This window comes from Hyperolius riggenbachi, chromosome 11 (genome assembly GCF_040937935.1).
Source record: "Hyperolius riggenbachi isolate aHypRig1 chromosome 11, aHypRig1.pri, whole genome shotgun sequence".
In the NCBI taxonomy this organism is placed as follows: Eukaryota; Metazoa; Chordata; class Amphibia; order Anura; family Hyperoliidae; genus Hyperolius; species Hyperolius riggenbachi.
In genome coordinates, this window is record NC_090656.1 from 147,625,036 (window position 1) to 147,642,827 (window position 17,792).

General features: G+C 44.2%; 1 protein-coding gene across 1 annotated transcript in view; it reads left to right on the forward strand.

The window, feature by feature from the left end:
* The window catches only part of GAL (galanin and GMAP prepropeptide), an 851,723-nt gene that overhangs the window by 176,304 nt on the left and 657,627 nt on the right, over positions 1-17,792 (forward strand). The window contains exon 2 of the mRNA XM_068260562.1: positions 7,503-7,583. Coding sequence (XP_068116663.1) covers positions 7,503-7,583 — 81 coding nt within the window. The remainder of the gene's footprint in view (positions 1-7,502; positions 7,584-17,792) is intronic.

Here is a 17,792-nt window from a genome sequence, read left to right on the forward strand (position 1 = left end):
ACTGGGTTAGCACCGCTTTGTGAATCGAGCCCCTAAAGTCTTTTAGGCATGCTAACTGGGTTAGCACCGCTTTGTGAATCGAGCCCCAGGCGTGATAAGGGCCTTTTCACCATGGTGCTAACACTTTGCACCGCTTTGTGAATCGAGCCCCTAAACTGGCTTTTCACCAGAGTGGTGCAATGGTTATCATGCCTAAAGTCTCTAACTGGGTTAGCACCGCTTTGTGAATCAAGCCCCTTGTGTCCAAAGTCCAACCGCACAACTGGCACATGACAGTTTTCACCCCAGACACCTCCAAAAAATTATGCAGCAATTGTGTTTTAGGTTAAATATAGGTGGTATCAGTGGCCTGTGGCACCCTGGCGGTGGGAGCTGCACAGGCAGCAGGAGAAGGGCAATGCAGCAGCAGCAGCAGGTGTAATGTGTGCCAGGAGCATGCCGGATGTGGCACGTGCCAAGTGCCAGTCAGACAGCAGAGGAGAAGACACTAGTGCACACTAAGGGCTTGATTCACAAAGCGGTGATAACTCAGCTATCACGCCTAAAAGACTTTAGGCATGATAAGCCGTGCAAAGCTGAGTTATCACCGATTTTTGCTGCTCTTCGCGCGAAGCTCCCGCGCGCAAAGTTCTGCGCGCGCAAACGCACAGGCGCGCGCGCAAAGTCCCATAGGGTTCAATTGGCGCTGCGCGCGCAATCGCACGGGCGCGTGCGCAAAACTTTGCGCGCGGAAAATTTGCGCGAGTTTCTTCTTATCATGCCTAAAGTGAGTTTAGGCGTGATAAGGGGCTTTTCACAGGCGTGCAAACACTTTGCACCGCTTTGTGAATCAAGCCCTAACTGTCACACTGGCACTGCTCACAGCACAGCAGTTCTGTAGAAAGATAACACAGTAGTACTACTACTCTAACATATACTAGCACTGACTGCAGTACTACAGTACTAACTAAACAATAGAAGAATCTAGCTAAACAATAGAACAGGTGTGACTAGATTACAGAGAGCAGAATATGTCTTCTACCTGCTTGAGACATTTCGTGAGATTCAGACTTTGCTAATGGCCATGGCTGCGATTTATGTACGTCAGAATTGCCACCATTGAAATTGCCCAAATAAACAGGTTTTTGTGACCCTAGGCTATGACCTCTTCAGCCTAGGGGCCCGAAACTCACCAGTTATGATCCCCCTAACTGTTCCTACAATGCTAGAAAATTTGCCACTGCTGAGCAATTGCCCTTTGAAAAGATGTGAGATTTTGGAAAGTGAAATAGGGAGCCAATGAAAGCCTATGGGGGATTTTACTACATTTGCACCCCTGTAACTCTGGTTTGCAGAGATGTATGGAACCTATCTTTGGAGTCCAAGTCTAACAACATGTCTTCTACCTGCATGAGACATTTCGTGAGATTCAGACGTTGCTAACGGCCATGGCTGTGATTTATGTACGTCAGAATTGCCACCATTGAAATTGCCCAAATAAACAGGTTTTTGTGACCCTAGGCTATGACCTCTTTGGCCTAGGGGCCCGAAACTCACCAGTTATGATCCCCCTAACAGTTCTTACAATGCTAGAAAATTTGCCACTGCTGAGCAATTGCCCTTTGAAAAGATGTGAGATTTTGGAAAGTGAAATAGGGAGCCAATGAAAGCCTATGGGGGATTTTACTACTTTTGCACCCCTGTAACTCTGGTTTGCAGAGATGTATGGAACCCATCTTTGGAGTCCAAGTCTAACAATATGTCTTCTACCTGCATGAGACATTTCGTGAGATTCAAACGTTGCTAACGGCCATGGCTGCGATTTATGTACGTCAGAATTGCCACCATTGAAATTGCCCAAATAAACAGGTTTTTGTGACCCTAGTCTATGACCTCTTCGGCCTAGGGGCCCGAAACTCACCAGTTATGATCCCCCTAACAGTTCTTACAATGCTAGAAAATTTGCCACTGCTGAGCAATTGCCCTTTGAAAAGATGTGAGATTTTGGAAAGTGAAATAGGGAGCCAATGAAAGCCTATGGGGGATTTTACTACTTTTGCACCCCTGTAACTCTGGTTTGCAGAGATGTATGGAACCCATCTTTGGAGTCCAAGTCTAACAATATGTCTTCTACCTGCATGAGACATTTCGTGAGATTCAAACGTTGCTAACGGCCATGGCTGCGATTTATGTACGTCAGAATTGCCACCATTGAAATTGCCCAAATAAACAGGTTTTTGTGACCCTAGTCTATGACCTCTTCGGCCTAGGGGCCCGAAACTCACCAGTCATGATCCCCCTAAGGGTCCCTACAATGGTAGAAAATTTGCTACTGCTGAGCAATTGCCCTTTGAAAAGATTTGAGATTTTTGAAAGTGAAATAGGGAGCCTAATGGAAGCCTATGGCAGAATTCAGCACTTTTGCACCCCTATAATTCTGGTTGGTTATCATCACCCGCCGACTTTAGCAGTTAATAGCAAAGGCCCCTTACATCCTAGCAACACCAAATTTGCAGGATATGTTAAAAAGATAGCAGGAAACAATATTTAACCTCCCTGGCGGTAAGCCCGTGCTGAGCTCAGGCCCCCACTGGGCCGATTTGCATAATTTTTTTTTTTGCTACACACAGTTAGCACTTTGCTAGCTGCATGTGCAATCTGATCGCCGCCGCTACCCGCCGATCCGCCGCTATCCGTCGCACCGCAGCCGCCCCCCCCCAGACCCCGTGCGCTGCCTGGCCAACCAGTGCCGGGCGGCGCTGTGGGGTGGATCGGAGTCCCCTTTGACGTCACGACGTCGATGACGTCATCCCGCCCGTCGCCATGGCGATGGGGGAAGCCCTCCAGGAGATTGCGTTCTTTGAACGGGATCTCCTGATCTGGCGATCGGAGGGGCTGGGGGGATGCCGCTGAGCAGCGGCTATCATGTAGCGAGACATTTTCTGCAAGTTTGGGTTTTCTAGCTTTTAAAGCGGCTTTGCTATTAACTGCTAAAGTCGGCGGGCGCTTAATTTTCCCACGGTCAGAAGGAGTTATTTTAAAATTGATTTTCTCAAAAACTATAAGGTATTTTTGAAAAAAAAAATCCCCCTCTTGTAGTCACTGAAAGATCTCAGGTGTTAGACACCTTGAAACATCTTTTCCATCACTTTTGTGGCCAGCATAATTTTTTCTATTTTTCAAAGTTCGCATCCCCATTGAAGTCTATTGCGGTTCGTGAACTTTTCCGCGGACCGAACCTTCCGCGAAGGTTCGCGAATCGGGGTCGCGAATCGAAAATCGAAGGTTCGCGACATCTCTATACAATCTATCTACAATACAAAGCAATACAGGTGAATATCAAGTGTTGGAGTGTAAAAACGCTAGGTGTATTGAACAATAAATGCACTTGCACAGACAAAAAGCACTGGAGCAATCTCTCAGTACAGTCAGTCAATAAGTCGCAAGCAGGACGAGTGAGGCAACATGGCGCCCGCTATTTATAGAGGGGGGCTTGGCCAGGCTCCCCCTCTGTGATTGGCTGCAGTCAGAGGGCTGGGAGCCCTCTGATTCGCTTGTGAGGACTCGAGGTGACATGACGTAGCGCTATCCGAGCGGATGACGCTAGGATATCTCCGGATAGCTGATTGCTATCCAAGTGCGCTCGGATAGCACAGCCCGGATAGCTAATACTATTCGAGTTCGGTATTCGAGCTCGGATAGTGAAAGAAGAGCTAGGATATCCGAGTATCTCGGATATCCGTGCTCGGATGAGCATCACTACTTTGTTATACTTATATGTTATGACCATTTGCTCTGTCGACCTTTCTCTTGCCTTCTGATTCGGTACCTCTGCATATCTGCCTACCTGTTGCCAGACCCTGCCTGTACCTGGTTACCGAATCAGTCTCTCTCTCTGTACCTAATCTGCTCGTGTGTTGCCGACCTGGCCTGCCCGACCACTCCAGCTGTCACTCTCCCAGAGTGCTCAGTCTATCTGTACTAGCAGTAACACCATTCCATCAGGTGTCAGCTGCATCCAGGACTCTCTCTCCTAAGAGAGTCTGGCCTGTTAGCAGCCAGTGGTCTCTTCCTCTGGCTGCAGTACAGATTACCATCTGATCCCTGGTTACCAGGCCCTCACTATCTAGGAGATAGTTTCTGCACTGCCCAGGGCCACCTGCCCCTCAGGTGGCTCTTGGCCGAGCCATTTATATCTCCCGCTCCTCAGGAGATAGCCTTCAGTTCATCTAGTACTTTACTCATTTGGTGTCCAGAGGTTAGTCATACTTGTATTATTGGTGATTCTGCAGATCATCCATAATCAAGTATACATCTGTATTGTTGATGATTCTGCAGATCATCAACAATCAGGTTCTCTCTGTGTGCTGACACCAATCGTTATACCAGGCTTGTAGGTAATTATGAATCGGAATCATGAAAAGAAAAGTGCCCACCTAGCTTGCCTTGGGTTGAGCCTTTTAGCCCCTTCGATATACTCCAAATTTGTATGGTCCATATATACTGTAATTACATGTTCTGCCCCCTCCAGCCAGTGTCGCCACTCCTCAAACGCCATTTTTATGGCCAATAGCTCCCTATTACCGATGTCATAATTCCTTTCTGCTGGTGAAAATTTACGAGAAAAGAATGCACAAGAATGCAACCGCCCCTGGGAACCAGAATACTGAGACAGTACAGCCCCCACTCCAACTTCGGAGGCGTCTACCTCTACAATAAACGGCCGGGTCACATCTGCATGGTGTAAAATGGGAGCAGCCCAGAACAATGTTTAAAGCTGTATAAATGCTTTGCTTGCCTCTTCTGACCAATTATAAGCATCCGCCTCTTTTTTAGTGAGGTTGGTAAGAGGTGACACCACAGTGGAAAAACCTTTGATAAATTTTCTGTATTAGTTCACGAATCCTAAGAAACGCTGCAAAGCCTTCAGCCCTATAGGTTGTGGCCAGTCAAAAACGGCAGTGACCTTTCTGGGATCCATAGAGAGACCATTTACAGAGATGATGTATCCCAGAAAAGCAACCTCTGACACCTTGAATAAACATTTTTCGAGTTTTGCATAAAGACGATTCTGTCTCAATTTTCCCAAAACATAACTGAACTGACATGCTCCCTATGTTCCCTGAGGTTCCTGGAAAAGATAAGTATATCGTCTAGATACACGACTACAAAACGACCCAAGACTTCTCTAAAAATTTTGTTCACAAAGTCTTGGAAGACTGCGGGGGCGTTGCACAACCTGAAGGGCATCACCAAATACTCATATGCACATCGGGTGTGTTGAAGGCCGTTTTCCATTTATCCCCTTGTCTAATTCGAATTAAATTGTACGCCCCTCTCAGGTCCAGTTTGGAGAATATTGAGCCCCAGAAACCTGTGCAAACAAATCTTCAATCAGTGGCAGGGGATAACGGTTAGGAACGGTGATTTTATTCAAGGCTCTATAGTCAATACATGGCTTGAGCTCACCATCTTTTTTTTGCACAAAAAAGAATCCAGCTCCTGCTGGGGATTTGGATGGATGAATAAACCCTTTTTCCAGGTTCTCCTTAATATATTCTTTCATGGCTAACTGCTCTGAACCTGAGAGGTTGTACAGATGCCCCCGGGGTGGCATGGTACCAGGCCTTAAAACGATGGGACAATCAAACTCTCGGTGAGGAGGCAATTTGTCAGCAGCCTTGGGACAAAAAACATCAGAGTAAGTTACATACGGAGAGCTTTGTGCTGGCCCAGTGCTTGATGGATGGTATCCACCGAAGTGGCAAGCACAGTCAGAGGGTCAGCGCGTGCGTCCATCAGTATTTTGGTCTGGCGTTCTGTAACGATCGGTGAAGCACAGAGAGGATCTGATTACCAGTGATCTGCAGTATCACGGGGAATACAGATGTATACCAGATTATAAGTGTTCTACAGTATCACCGATAATCCGATATACCAGCTAACCTCTGTTCACCTGAGTAGAGAGTAGTGTTTGGTGTAACAGTAACACTTAGAGGACTAGGCCTCAGTGCAGCAAGGAGTACTGCACAGATTCCTTCCGCAGACCTGAGCTCTCCAAGACGGGAGGAGTCAGACTGACAGTAGGAAGGATAGTCTGAAAGTGACACTCAGGAGGAAGTGTCACTGACAGGACGGGGAACCGCCTCCAATAGTAAGGTCGGTTCTCGAGGTCGGACAAGCCAGGTCGTACACACACGGACAGATAAAGTACAAGATCAGGAGGCAAAGGCAGAGTCTAGGTACAGGCGAGGTTCGGCAACAGGGTATCAGATATATCGAGGTACAAAATCAGGAGGCAGAGGCGGAGTCTAGGAACGAGCCGGGGTTCGGCAACAGAGTATCAGAAATATCGAGGTGCAAGATCAGAGTTCAGGAGGATAGTCAGGCAGGCAAAGGGTCATAACAGATAATCACATTCAAACTAGTACTTTAGCTATCAACAGAATCTAGCTAAGTGTAGGATTACAGCTCCAGCTGGTCCCGGCACACTTACGGATCTGACTACGGATCTGGGTGCTCCCACATATTTGATCGCAACGCCAGACACCAGAGGAATGACCAGCTAGTAGTATATATACACCTGTACCTCTCCAGCACCTCCCACGGTGCTGGACCAATGAGTAAAGGAGCCAGAGTCAGCTGACCAGCCTGGTCAGCTGACTACTTCTGGCTGTCATATAAACCCTGCCTGAGTGCGCGCGCGCGTCACTCTAAATCTGGAGGGACTACGTGTCCTAGCCACACCAGCCCCGCTCTGCGGTACCTCCGCAGCGGGGGCATGCGCACTAACCGCCGCGTCCGACGTGGCGGTTTCTCCGCGCTCCGTTGAGCCCTGCACGGAGACAGCCGCCTCATACTGAGAGGAGGTGGCTGCTTCTCCGTGTGTGGCGCCACTATGCGTGGAAAGAGCCGCCTGCCGCTTCCGCGTTTTCTCACATGGCCGTAATAGAAATTCCACAAATTTAGCAAAATTATGCAAAATTTTGCGTTTATGGGGAATTTTTTAACTATGATAATTTTTTGCAATTACGATCATTTATGTAGTACAAACAAATCAGAATTTCAGAAATTTGTCCGTTCTCAAAATTGTGTTCTAGTCCAGAGCCTCCTGATACATTGAAAGCGACAGCACTTGCATGTACCTTTGCATTATCAGATATTTCAAAGCCCAAAACCAAGCGTCTCAGCATGCATGACCACTAAGTGCACCTTGACAAAGAGCACCTGTCTTAGAAGTGGCTGCAGGTAGAGCCTCCTGATACATTTAAAGCAACAGCATGTGTAGGGGCCTTTGCATTATCAGTAATTGCAATCAATGAGTGACTTTCCTGAGTTAGTTATTACCTAAATGTGCATAATGGCAATTACGACATTACGAATTTGTGTGGTAGCAGCACAATTCTCGTCCGTAATTAAGGAAACATACAATTATGAAAATTTCGGCTCAACACTAGTGTCAATGTAAAATACAGGAAAACAATAGTTTCATAACAACTATTTTGTCTTCTGTTTTCATATAGATGCAAAAGTGTACAAGCATCCTTCTGGTATTTTTACTGCTGTGCGCTACTGTCTCAATGACATTTGGACTAGTTGTAACGGTGAGTAGATGTAATTCATATTAAACTTGGTGAGTTGAAAAAAAATTCTTAAAATAAAATTTAAGTTTTGTTCAGAAAAATAAATCCCTTTATTTTATCTCTAAACATTAAAACCATTATAACAGACACAGCAATTACAACCTAGATACATGCATATTAACCCTTTCCAATCCAATTTTCGTAACCACCTTGCACTCCCCCAGCTCTTAATTTTCTATGGTTGTATAAGGGAAATGTGAGTGATCTGAGTGCTGCTGTGGTGAGAGCCATTAGGGTCCCTACCTTCTTATACTAGTGAAATGAGGCAACATGTCCAACAGAGGGGGGCACCAGCTTGTGTGCTGTAGTTTCACCCTGCATTACATGCGCACCAGAACAATATTACACAGTACAATGTGACAAAGGGGGTAAGTGTCAGTAGAGATGAGCGTAATGGCGTAATTACGATTTCGCGAAATTTCGCGTAATTAGTGTAATTACGTTTATGGCCGTAAGTACATAATCGTAATGAAGAAGGATTTCGCGAAATTTCGCGTAAGAGTAATTTTCGCATTGCAACGGGTATTACGAAATTAATGCGTATGGCCATGCTCCCGAAGCCGAAAAGTTGACGCATGGATCAATGTTAGGTAGCCGCCGACTTTAAGGGTTAATAGCAAAGCCCCCTTAAATGCTAAGAGCCTCAAATTTGGAGAATATATTAAGGAGATCAGAAGGAATAAGAGGAAAAAATTTTTTTTCAAAAAGACCTTATAGTTTTTGAGAAAATCGATGTTAAAATTTCAAAGGAAAAATGTAAACATTTAAAAACCCGCCGACTTTAACGGTTAATAGCAAAGCCTGCTTAAAGTTTAGGAACACCAAATTCCCAGGGTATATTAAGGGGATCAGTGGGAATAAGAGGACATTTTTTTTTTCAAAAAGACCTTATAGTTTTTGAGAAAATCGATTTTTAAGTTTGAAGGGCAAAAATGTCTTTTAAATGCAGAAAATGTCAGTTTTTTTTGCACAGGTAACAATAGTGTATTATTTTCATAGATTCCCCCAAGTGGGAAGAGTTTTACTTACTTCATTATGAGTGTGGGAAATATAAAAAAAAACGACGTGGGGTCCACCCTCCCAGACCTCTTTAACCCCTTGTCCCCCATGCAGGCTGGGATAGCCAGAATGCGGAGCACCGGCCGCGTGGGGCTCCGCACCCTGACTATACCAGCCCGCATGGTCCATGGATTGGGGGGTCTCGAAAGGGGAGGGGCAGCCAAGCTTTCCCCTCCCCCTCCGAGCCCTTGTCCAATCCAAGGACAAGGGGCTCTTCTCCACCTCCGACAGGCGGTGGAGGTGGAGGCCGCGATTTCCTGGGGGGGGGGGTTCATGGTGGAATCTGGGAGTCCCCTTTAAAAAGGGGTCCCCCAGATGCCCACCCCCCCTCCCAGGAGAAATGAGTATAGAGGTACTTGTACCCCTTACCCATTTCCTTTAAGAGTTAAAAGTAAATAAACACACAAACACTTAGAAAAAGTATTTTAATTGAACAAAAAACATAACCACGAAAAAAGTCCTTTAATATTCTTAATTAACCATTAATAACAATAACAATAATATTTATATAGCGCTTTTCTCCCTGGGGACTCAAAGCGCTGTGACCCTGCATTATGCAGTCTCAAAGGCTAGGGAAAAGAGGTGAGTTTTTAGCCTTTTTTTAAAGCTGTCCAGAGAAGGAGCCTCTCGTACTGATTGTGGAAGTGAGTTCCATAGAGTAGGGGCTGCATAGGAAAAGACCCGAGCACCAAATGTTAAGTGTATCCTGGGAATAACCAGCTTCATCTTGTTGGCAGAGCGGAGGTTGCGTGGAGGGGCATAAAGTTCCAATAGATCCGCTATGTATTTGGGTCCCATGTGGTGTAGAGCCTTGAATGTCAGCAGGCAGATCTTAAAATTGATTCTCCATTTTACTGGCAACCAGTGAAGAGTTTGCAGTACTGGGGTGATGTGTGAGCTGCGGGGGGCATTGGCTAGGAGTCTGGCTGCAGCATTCTGTACTAGCTGTAAGGGGCGCAGAACCTTATCTGTAGATCCGATTAACAGGGCGTTGCAGTAGTCTAGGCGGGAGGATACAAATGCGTGAACCAGGGCAGGTAGGTCTTCAGCTGGGATAAGGTGTTTGATTTTCGCTATATTTCTTAGATGGAAGAAGGAAGACTTGACGACAGCTGATACCTGCTGTCTGAGTTTTAGATTTCCATCCAGGATCACCCCAAGGTTTCACAGAGAGTCTTTATACTGTACAGTATCTCCCCCAATTGCTAGTTTGAGGTGGTGAGCGTTTTGAACTTTATCCATCATGTGTGGACCACCTACCACCAACACCTGTTTTGTCAGAGTTCAGCCTCAGCCAGCTGGTGTTCATCCAATTTTGTAAATCCACTAGACACGCATTTATGGATGCTGATGGGTCTTGGGTTCCAGGCTTAATACTTACCTGTCCCTTTAAATAAATGATCCCTCGAAATAGCCTCGGAAATGTTCTATCAGTTACAATGTAACAAAGTTATTACAATGTAACAACTTTGTTACATTGTAACTACGCCGCACCCGACGTCACTCGCCACTCAGCCGCTGCCGCATACACTTACGCGTCCGTGCAGGACGCTAAGTCCCCGCAGCTCCCGCTGTCCACCCGGCCCACATCTGTCACCCACATGTGAGTGACATGTGGGTGACAAGTGGGAGAGGCGGGGAGGGCAGCGGGAGCTGCGGGGACTTAGCGTCCTGCACGGACCCGACAGAGCTCTGAGCTATATAGCTCAGAGCTCTCTAAAGCATCTTTGTATTTGGGCTCCAAGGAGCCCCATTGGTCCTTAGCAGACCAATGGGGTTCCTTCTGATTTGAAGGAACCCCATTGGTCTGCTAAGGACCAATGGGGCTCCTTGGAGCCAAAATACAAAGATGCTTTAGAGAGCTCTGGGCTATATAGCTCAGAGCTCTGTCGGGTCCGTGCAGCGCAGACGCGTATGCGGCGGCGGCGAGTGACGTCGGGTGCGGCGTAGTTACAATGTAACAAAGTTGTTACATTGTAATAACTTTGTTACATTGTAACTGATAGAACATTTCCGAGGCTATTTCGAGGGATCATTTATTTAAAGGGACAGGTAAGTATTAATGGTTAATTAAGAATATTAAAGGACTTTTTTCGTGGTTATGTTTTTTGTTCAATTAAAATACTTTTTCTAAGTGTTTGTGTGTTTATTTACTTTTAACTCTTAAAGGAAATGGGTAAGGGGTACAAGTACCTCTATACTAATTTCTCCTGGGAGGGGGGGTGGGCATCTGGGGGACCCCTTTTTAAAGGGGACTCCCAGATTCCACCATGAACCCCCCCCCCCCAGGAAATCGCGGCCTCCACCTCCACCGCCTATCGGAGGTGGAGAAGAGCCCCTTGTCCTTGGATTGGACAAGGGCTCGGAGGGGAGGGGAAAGCTTGGCTGCCCCTCCCCTTCCGAGACCCCCTAATCCATGGACCATGCGGGCTGGTATAGTCAGGGTGCGGAGCCCCACGCAGCCGGTGCTCCGCATTCTGGCTATCCCAGCCTGCATGGGGGACAAGGGGTTAAAGAGGTCTGGGAGGGGGGACCCCACGTCGTTTTTTTTTATATTTCCCACACTCAGAACGAAGTAAGTAAAACTCTTCCCACTTGGGGGAATCTATGAAAATAATACACTATTGTTACCTGTGCAAAAAAAACTGACATTTTCTGCATTTAAAAGACATTTTCGCCCTTGAAACTTAAAAATCAATTTTCTCAAAAACTATAAGGTCTTTTTGAAAAAAAAATTTTCATCTTATTCCCACTGATCCCCTTAATATACCCTGGGAATTTGGTGTTCCTAAACTTCAAGCAGGCTTTGCTATTAACCGTTAAAGTCAGCGGGTTTTTAAATGTTTACATTTTTCCTTTGAAACTTTAACATCGATTTTCTCAAAAACTATAAGGTCTTTTTGAAAAAAATTTTTTTCCTCTTATTCCTCCTGATCTCCTCAATATATTCTCCAAATTTGAGGCTCTTAGCATTTAAGGGGGCTTTGCTATTAACCCTGAAAGTCGGCGGCTTTTTTATATTATACGGAGCGTTACGGTTTAACGCGAAATTACGGTAGCGTTTCATGCGAAATTACGGCATGAACGAAACGCGAAATTACGCGTTGAAAATTACGCTTACGGTATTTTCAATTACGATTTTAATGACAATTACGCTACCGTAATTTCGTATTTTAATCGCAACTTTCGCATGCGTAAATTTAGTAATGCGAAATTACGAAAATTTCAGCTCAACTCTAAGTGTCAGACTTAGAGATTGATTCATAAAAGATTATGAGTGGGTTAAATCCTCCTTTGAAGTGCCACTCGATGGTATGTAGGGGGACCGTGATACTTTTACTAGTGTGACCGCTACTACTTTAATTAATGCAGTAGCAGCTGTGCTAGTAAAGTATCTCAGTTGCACTGGAATAGAGAGGCTGACAGAATAGTCAGTATTAATACATATTGGTATATTGATAAAAACCTGAAAAACCCATAGTCTAAACAAAATTCATTGTAATAAAGGGATGAAATTCAGGGTTCAAAATCGACAAAAACGATGCCACAGCACGGATAACTGCCATGTATTGAATATATGCCATATTTTAGAAGCAGTTCTTTTCCTCTTTGCAATGCGGGTGTAATCAATCATTATATTTTTGAGAATCCCTGGATGGAGTGGTGCTCAATATATGAACAGGAGCACAAACTATATATAGGACTTCAACAAAATGGCACCTATGGTGCAGACATTTCATTTTTTTTGCATCCTCACAGGAAGGAGAAATGATGTCATCTGAACTTGATTTTAAAACTAAGCAGCATGTAACACTTAGGTGTCTTGAGAAAACCGGCGTGTCCGGTGAAACCGGTTGACACGTATGACAACCCCTCACTGCGCGTTTGAGATGTGCTGCTACAGTGCCTGAACAGTGGGACCGTGGTGACTTTTACGCCGCCTGGGACTGCATCTACCTTATTAAGGCAGCTGAGAGTACAACATGGAGCTTTTATAACCGCAAGGCGAGACGTCGCCAGAGCGGTGAAGCAAGGTCTGTTTACAATTTACTGGAAGAATCCAGCGATTCCACTGCGAAAGGGTGGCAAACATGGTGATTGGTGAGACCGTTCTAATTGTTTTTTGGCTCTGTTATACTCATGGCTTTATACAAAAAGGCACAGTTGGCAGCATATGGACAATAATTCATGAATTTTACACCAGCTAAGGCCATTTATATGGTGATTTGTGCATTATAGCAGAATATGCACACAGTACATGGACTTTTGCAAGTTCTGGACCAGCATCTTTTTTTGTTAATATTCAACCAGTTTTTTACTGATATATATCTATATACTTTTTTGATGGATATATCTGCATGGATGTTTTTCAGAGGCCTCAGATTAGGTGTTTAGGTGATTATGTTCACCTTTTTTTCAATATTACAGTGCGCACTGTGGGACTCTCACTGGTAGTACCCTATTAGAGGGCATTTTATTATGGAGGTTTGTAGGTGTGTTTTATAGGTATGAATAATAAAAGTTATTTTTTTATATGGCAGTTATCTGTGCTGTGGCATAGTTTTTGTAGATTTTGAACCCTGAATTTCATCCCTTTACTACAAGGAATTTTGTTTAGAATAGTCAGTAGCTAGATCTGAGTTCTGGTCCATTTTCATGAATTGGCTTTGGTCCTGTACTTTTTCTGCTTCCTTGCGACAGCAGTTTCAGTTGATATTTACATTTTGACCTTGTTTCTGCCCGGCTGTGAGGTTTGCACTTGTTCTCTTATATACCGTGGGATGTGAAAGTTTGGGCAACCTTGTTAATTGTCATGATTTGCCTGTATAAATCTTTGGTTGTTACGATAAAAAATGTCAGTTAAATATATCATATAGGAGACACACACAGTGATATTTGAGAAGTGAAATTAAGTTTATTGGATTTACAGAAAGTGTGCAATAATTGTTTAAATAAAATTAGGCAGGTGCACAAATGTGGGCACTGTTATCATTTTATTGATTCCAAAAACTTTAAAACTAGTTATTGGAACTCAAATTGGCTTGGTAAGCTCAGTGACTCCTGACGTACATATACAGGTGAATCCAGTTATGAGAAAGAGTATTTAAGGGGGTTAATTATAAGTTTCCCTCCTCTTTTAATTTTCTCTGAAGAGTAGCAACATGGGGGTCTCAAAACAACTCTCAAATGACCTGAAGACAAAGATTGTTCACCATCATGGTTTAGGGGAAGAGTACAGAAAGCTATTCATCCATTGGGCGCACTTTATACAAGGAAATGCTTTATGCAAGAGTGATGCAGAGGAAGCCTTTTCACTGCCCACAGCACAAACAGAGTCGCCTGAGGTATGCTAACACACATTTATGGTAGAGGTTCCATCATGCTGTTGGGCTGTGTGGCCAGTGCAGGGACTGGGAATTTTGTCAAAGTTGAGGGATGCATGGATTCCACTCAGTATCAGCAGATTCTGGAGACCAATGTCCAGGAATCAGTGACAAAGCTGAAGCTGTGCCGGGGCTGGATCTTTCGAGCAAGACAACGACCCTAAACACTGCTCAAAATCCACTAAGGCATTCATGGAATAAGTACAACGTTCTGGAATGGCCATCTCAGTCCCCAGACCTGAATATAATTGAAAATCTGTGGTGTAAGTTAAAGAGAGCTGTCCATGCTCGGGAGCCATCAAACCTGTATGAACTAGAGATGTTTTGTAAATAGAAATGGTCCAAAATACCTTCAACCAGAAACCACACTCTCATTGGAACCTACACGAAGCATTTAGAGGCTGTAGTTTCTGCAAAAGGAGGATCTACTAAATATTGATTTCATTTCTTTTTTTGTGGTGCCCAAATTTATGCACCTGCCTAATTTTGTTTAAACAATTATTACACACTTTCTGAAAATCCAATAAACTTCATTTCACTTCTCAAATATCTATGTGTCTCCTACGTGATTTATTTAACTGTCACTTTGTATCATAACAACCAAAGATTTATACAGGAAAATCATGACGATTAACAAGGTTGCCCAAACTTTCGCATGCCACTGTATGCATATATTTTATTTGTTTTCTAGTTAATTAACCATTTATATTTTGTGGAGTTGATCAGATGTGTTAAAAATCTCAGTAAACAGAGACAAAGAGCCATTCACATTCACATCAAGTACACATCAAGCATCTCGCAACACTGAGAAGCATACACAACATGGAGAAGAGCTTGGATCTCACGATCCAGACACTGGATGGAACCGTTGAAGATGAGGAGGGTGGAGTACAGCCGGACCAAGAAGCAGAGGCAGCCGCTAGTTGGGTCACAGTTAGAAGGGGTAGGGGAAAAAGTGGCAGGGAGGCTAGTCCCGAGTTGTCCCTCACTAATAAGTATGCTTGTTTGCGTAATATTGGGGAGGATGATTCAGGAGTAGCAATGCTGCAGCAGGATGTGCTCCTTAGCAACCAAGGGGCAGACTGCTGTAACGAGAAAGGGAATAGGAGTGCAGCTAAGGCTAGACAGGTACTGGTGGTAGGGGATTCAATTATTAGGCGCACAGATAGGGTAATCTGTCGAAGAAACCGCAAATGCCGTACAGTCTGTTGCCTCCCGGGTGCTCGGGTTCGGCATGTAGCGGAAAGAATTGACAGATTACTGGGTGGGGCTGGGGAAGACCCGGCTGTCATGGTACACATTGGCACCAATGAAAAAGTTAGTGGGAGATGGAAGGTCCTCAAAAATGATTTTTAGGTACTTGGAGATAAACTTAAAGCAAGGACCTCCAAGGTGGTGGTTTCTGAAATACTGCCAGTGCCACGTGCTACATCTGAGAGGCAGAGGGAGCTTAGGGAGTTAAATAAGTGGCTGAGAAATTGGTGTAGGAAGGAAGGGTTTGGGTTCCTGGAGAACTGGGCAGACTTTGCAGTCGGCTACAGGTTCTACAGCAGGGATGGGCTGCACCTTAATGGGGAGGGTGCAGCTGCATTGGGGGAGAAGATGGCTAAACGGTTGGAGGAGATTTTAAACTAGGATCTGGGGGGAGGCGGGAGGATAAAGTCTCAATACGTAGACAAGATGAGGTAAAAAGACAGTGGGAACCTATCATTATGGAGGGTGGAGAGGGGGGTGGGGACAGTGTAAAGATTAAGGAGGTTGGTAAAAATTCAAGTAGCCCATTTCATGTAAACAAAATTGGTAAATGTGGTGGTAAAAATATAAAGTGCATGGTAACCAATGCTCGGAGCCTTGCAAATAAAATAGACGAACTAGAGTTTATTTTGAATGACAAAGGCTATGACATTGTGGGAATAACCGAGACATGGATGGATGAAAGCAATGACTGGATAGCTAATTTAAAAGGATACAATGTGTTTAGGAGGGATAGAACAGGGAAAAAAGGTGGAGGGGTTTGTCTCTTTGTTAAGAATTCTCTTACAGCTGTCCTCAACGATGAGATGGAGGAAGATTGCGAAGATGTGGAGTCCGTTTGGGTAAATATTCATGGTGGAAATAAAAGTTGCCAATTGCTTATTGGGGTATGCTACAGGCCACCTCTTATTAATGAAACTGCATAACTGCGATTACTACAGCAGATTGAAAAAGCTGCAGGTAAAAATGAGGTCATAATTATGGGCGACTTCAACTTTCCAGACATTGGAGTATTGAGGCTACCCATTCTGGTAAAAGCAGCAGATTTCTGGCAGGACTACAGGACAATTACTTGACTCAAATGGTAACTGAACCAACTAGGGGGAATGCGTTACTGGATCTGATCATTTCTAATAGACCAGATAATGTATCAAATGTGCAGGTTCAAGAACATTTGGGAAATAGTGATCACAACATGATAACGTTTGATCTGGTGACTGATAAGCCACGGGGCAGCGGGACCACTAAAACTATGAATTTTAGAAAAGCAAAGTTCAATCAAATTAGGCAGGCACTAAGTTTGGTGAACTGGGATAATGTACTACAAGGGGAAGACACTGAAGGGAAATGGCAAGCTTTTAAACTTATACTCAATCAATACTGTAGTATGTATATCCCATATGGAAACAAAATGTCTAGGAATAAAAAAAGGCCTCTATGGATGAATAGAAAGGTTAAAGATAAAATGAAGAGGAAAAAGAATGCCTATAAGGTCTTAAAACAGGAGGGGACCGAGGCTGCACTAAGCAATTATAAGGAGTGCAATAAAAATTGTAAAAAAGAATTTAGGCAGGCAAAGATTGAAGCTGAAAAACAAATCGCTAAGAATATCAAATCTAACCCAAAAAAGTTTTACAAGTACATTAACTCTAAAAAAAAGAAAGGTTGACTGTATAGGACTCCTAAAGGATGAGGATGGGAACTCAATGGTGGATGACCAAGGTAAGGCAGAGTTATTAAATGCTTTCTTTGCTTCTGTCTTCACAAAAGAAACAGCACTGTTGCAAACTACAGAGGCGGAAGAGTCTTAATCTTCTAACTGTAATATTAAATACTTAACGCAGGAAGAAGTGAAGGCAAGACTAAATAAATTAAAAATAGACAAGGCACCTGGCCCGGATGGCATGCATCCTCGGGTCCTAAGGGAATTAAGTTCAGTTATAGATAAACCCCTTTATCTTATCTTTTGTGACTCTCTTGCAACTGGCAGAGTCCCAGTGGATTGGCGTACAGCCCACGTTTTCCCATTATTTAAGAAGGGCAAAAAATCTGATCCAGGAAATTATAGACCTGTAAGTTTAACATCAGTTGTATGCAAACTATTTGAGGGGTTACTAAGAGATACTATACATGACTTCATAGTAGAAAATAATCTTATTTCTCAGCATCAACATGGGTTTACTAAAGACAGGTCCTGTTTGACTAACATGCTCAGCTTTTATGAGGTAGTGAATGCTAATATGGATATTGGGAATGCTGTAGATGTGATATACTTGGACTTTGCAAAGGCCTTCGACACTGTTCCCCACAAAAGTCTGGTGCAAAAGTTGAGGATGCAAGGACTGGGGAAGAGTCTGTGTTCATGGATAGGGAACTGGCTAATGGACAGAAAACAAAGAGTTGTGGTCAATGGATCGTACTCAAAATGGGAGACTGTTAGCAGTGGGGTCCCACAGGGGTCTGTTCTGGGTCC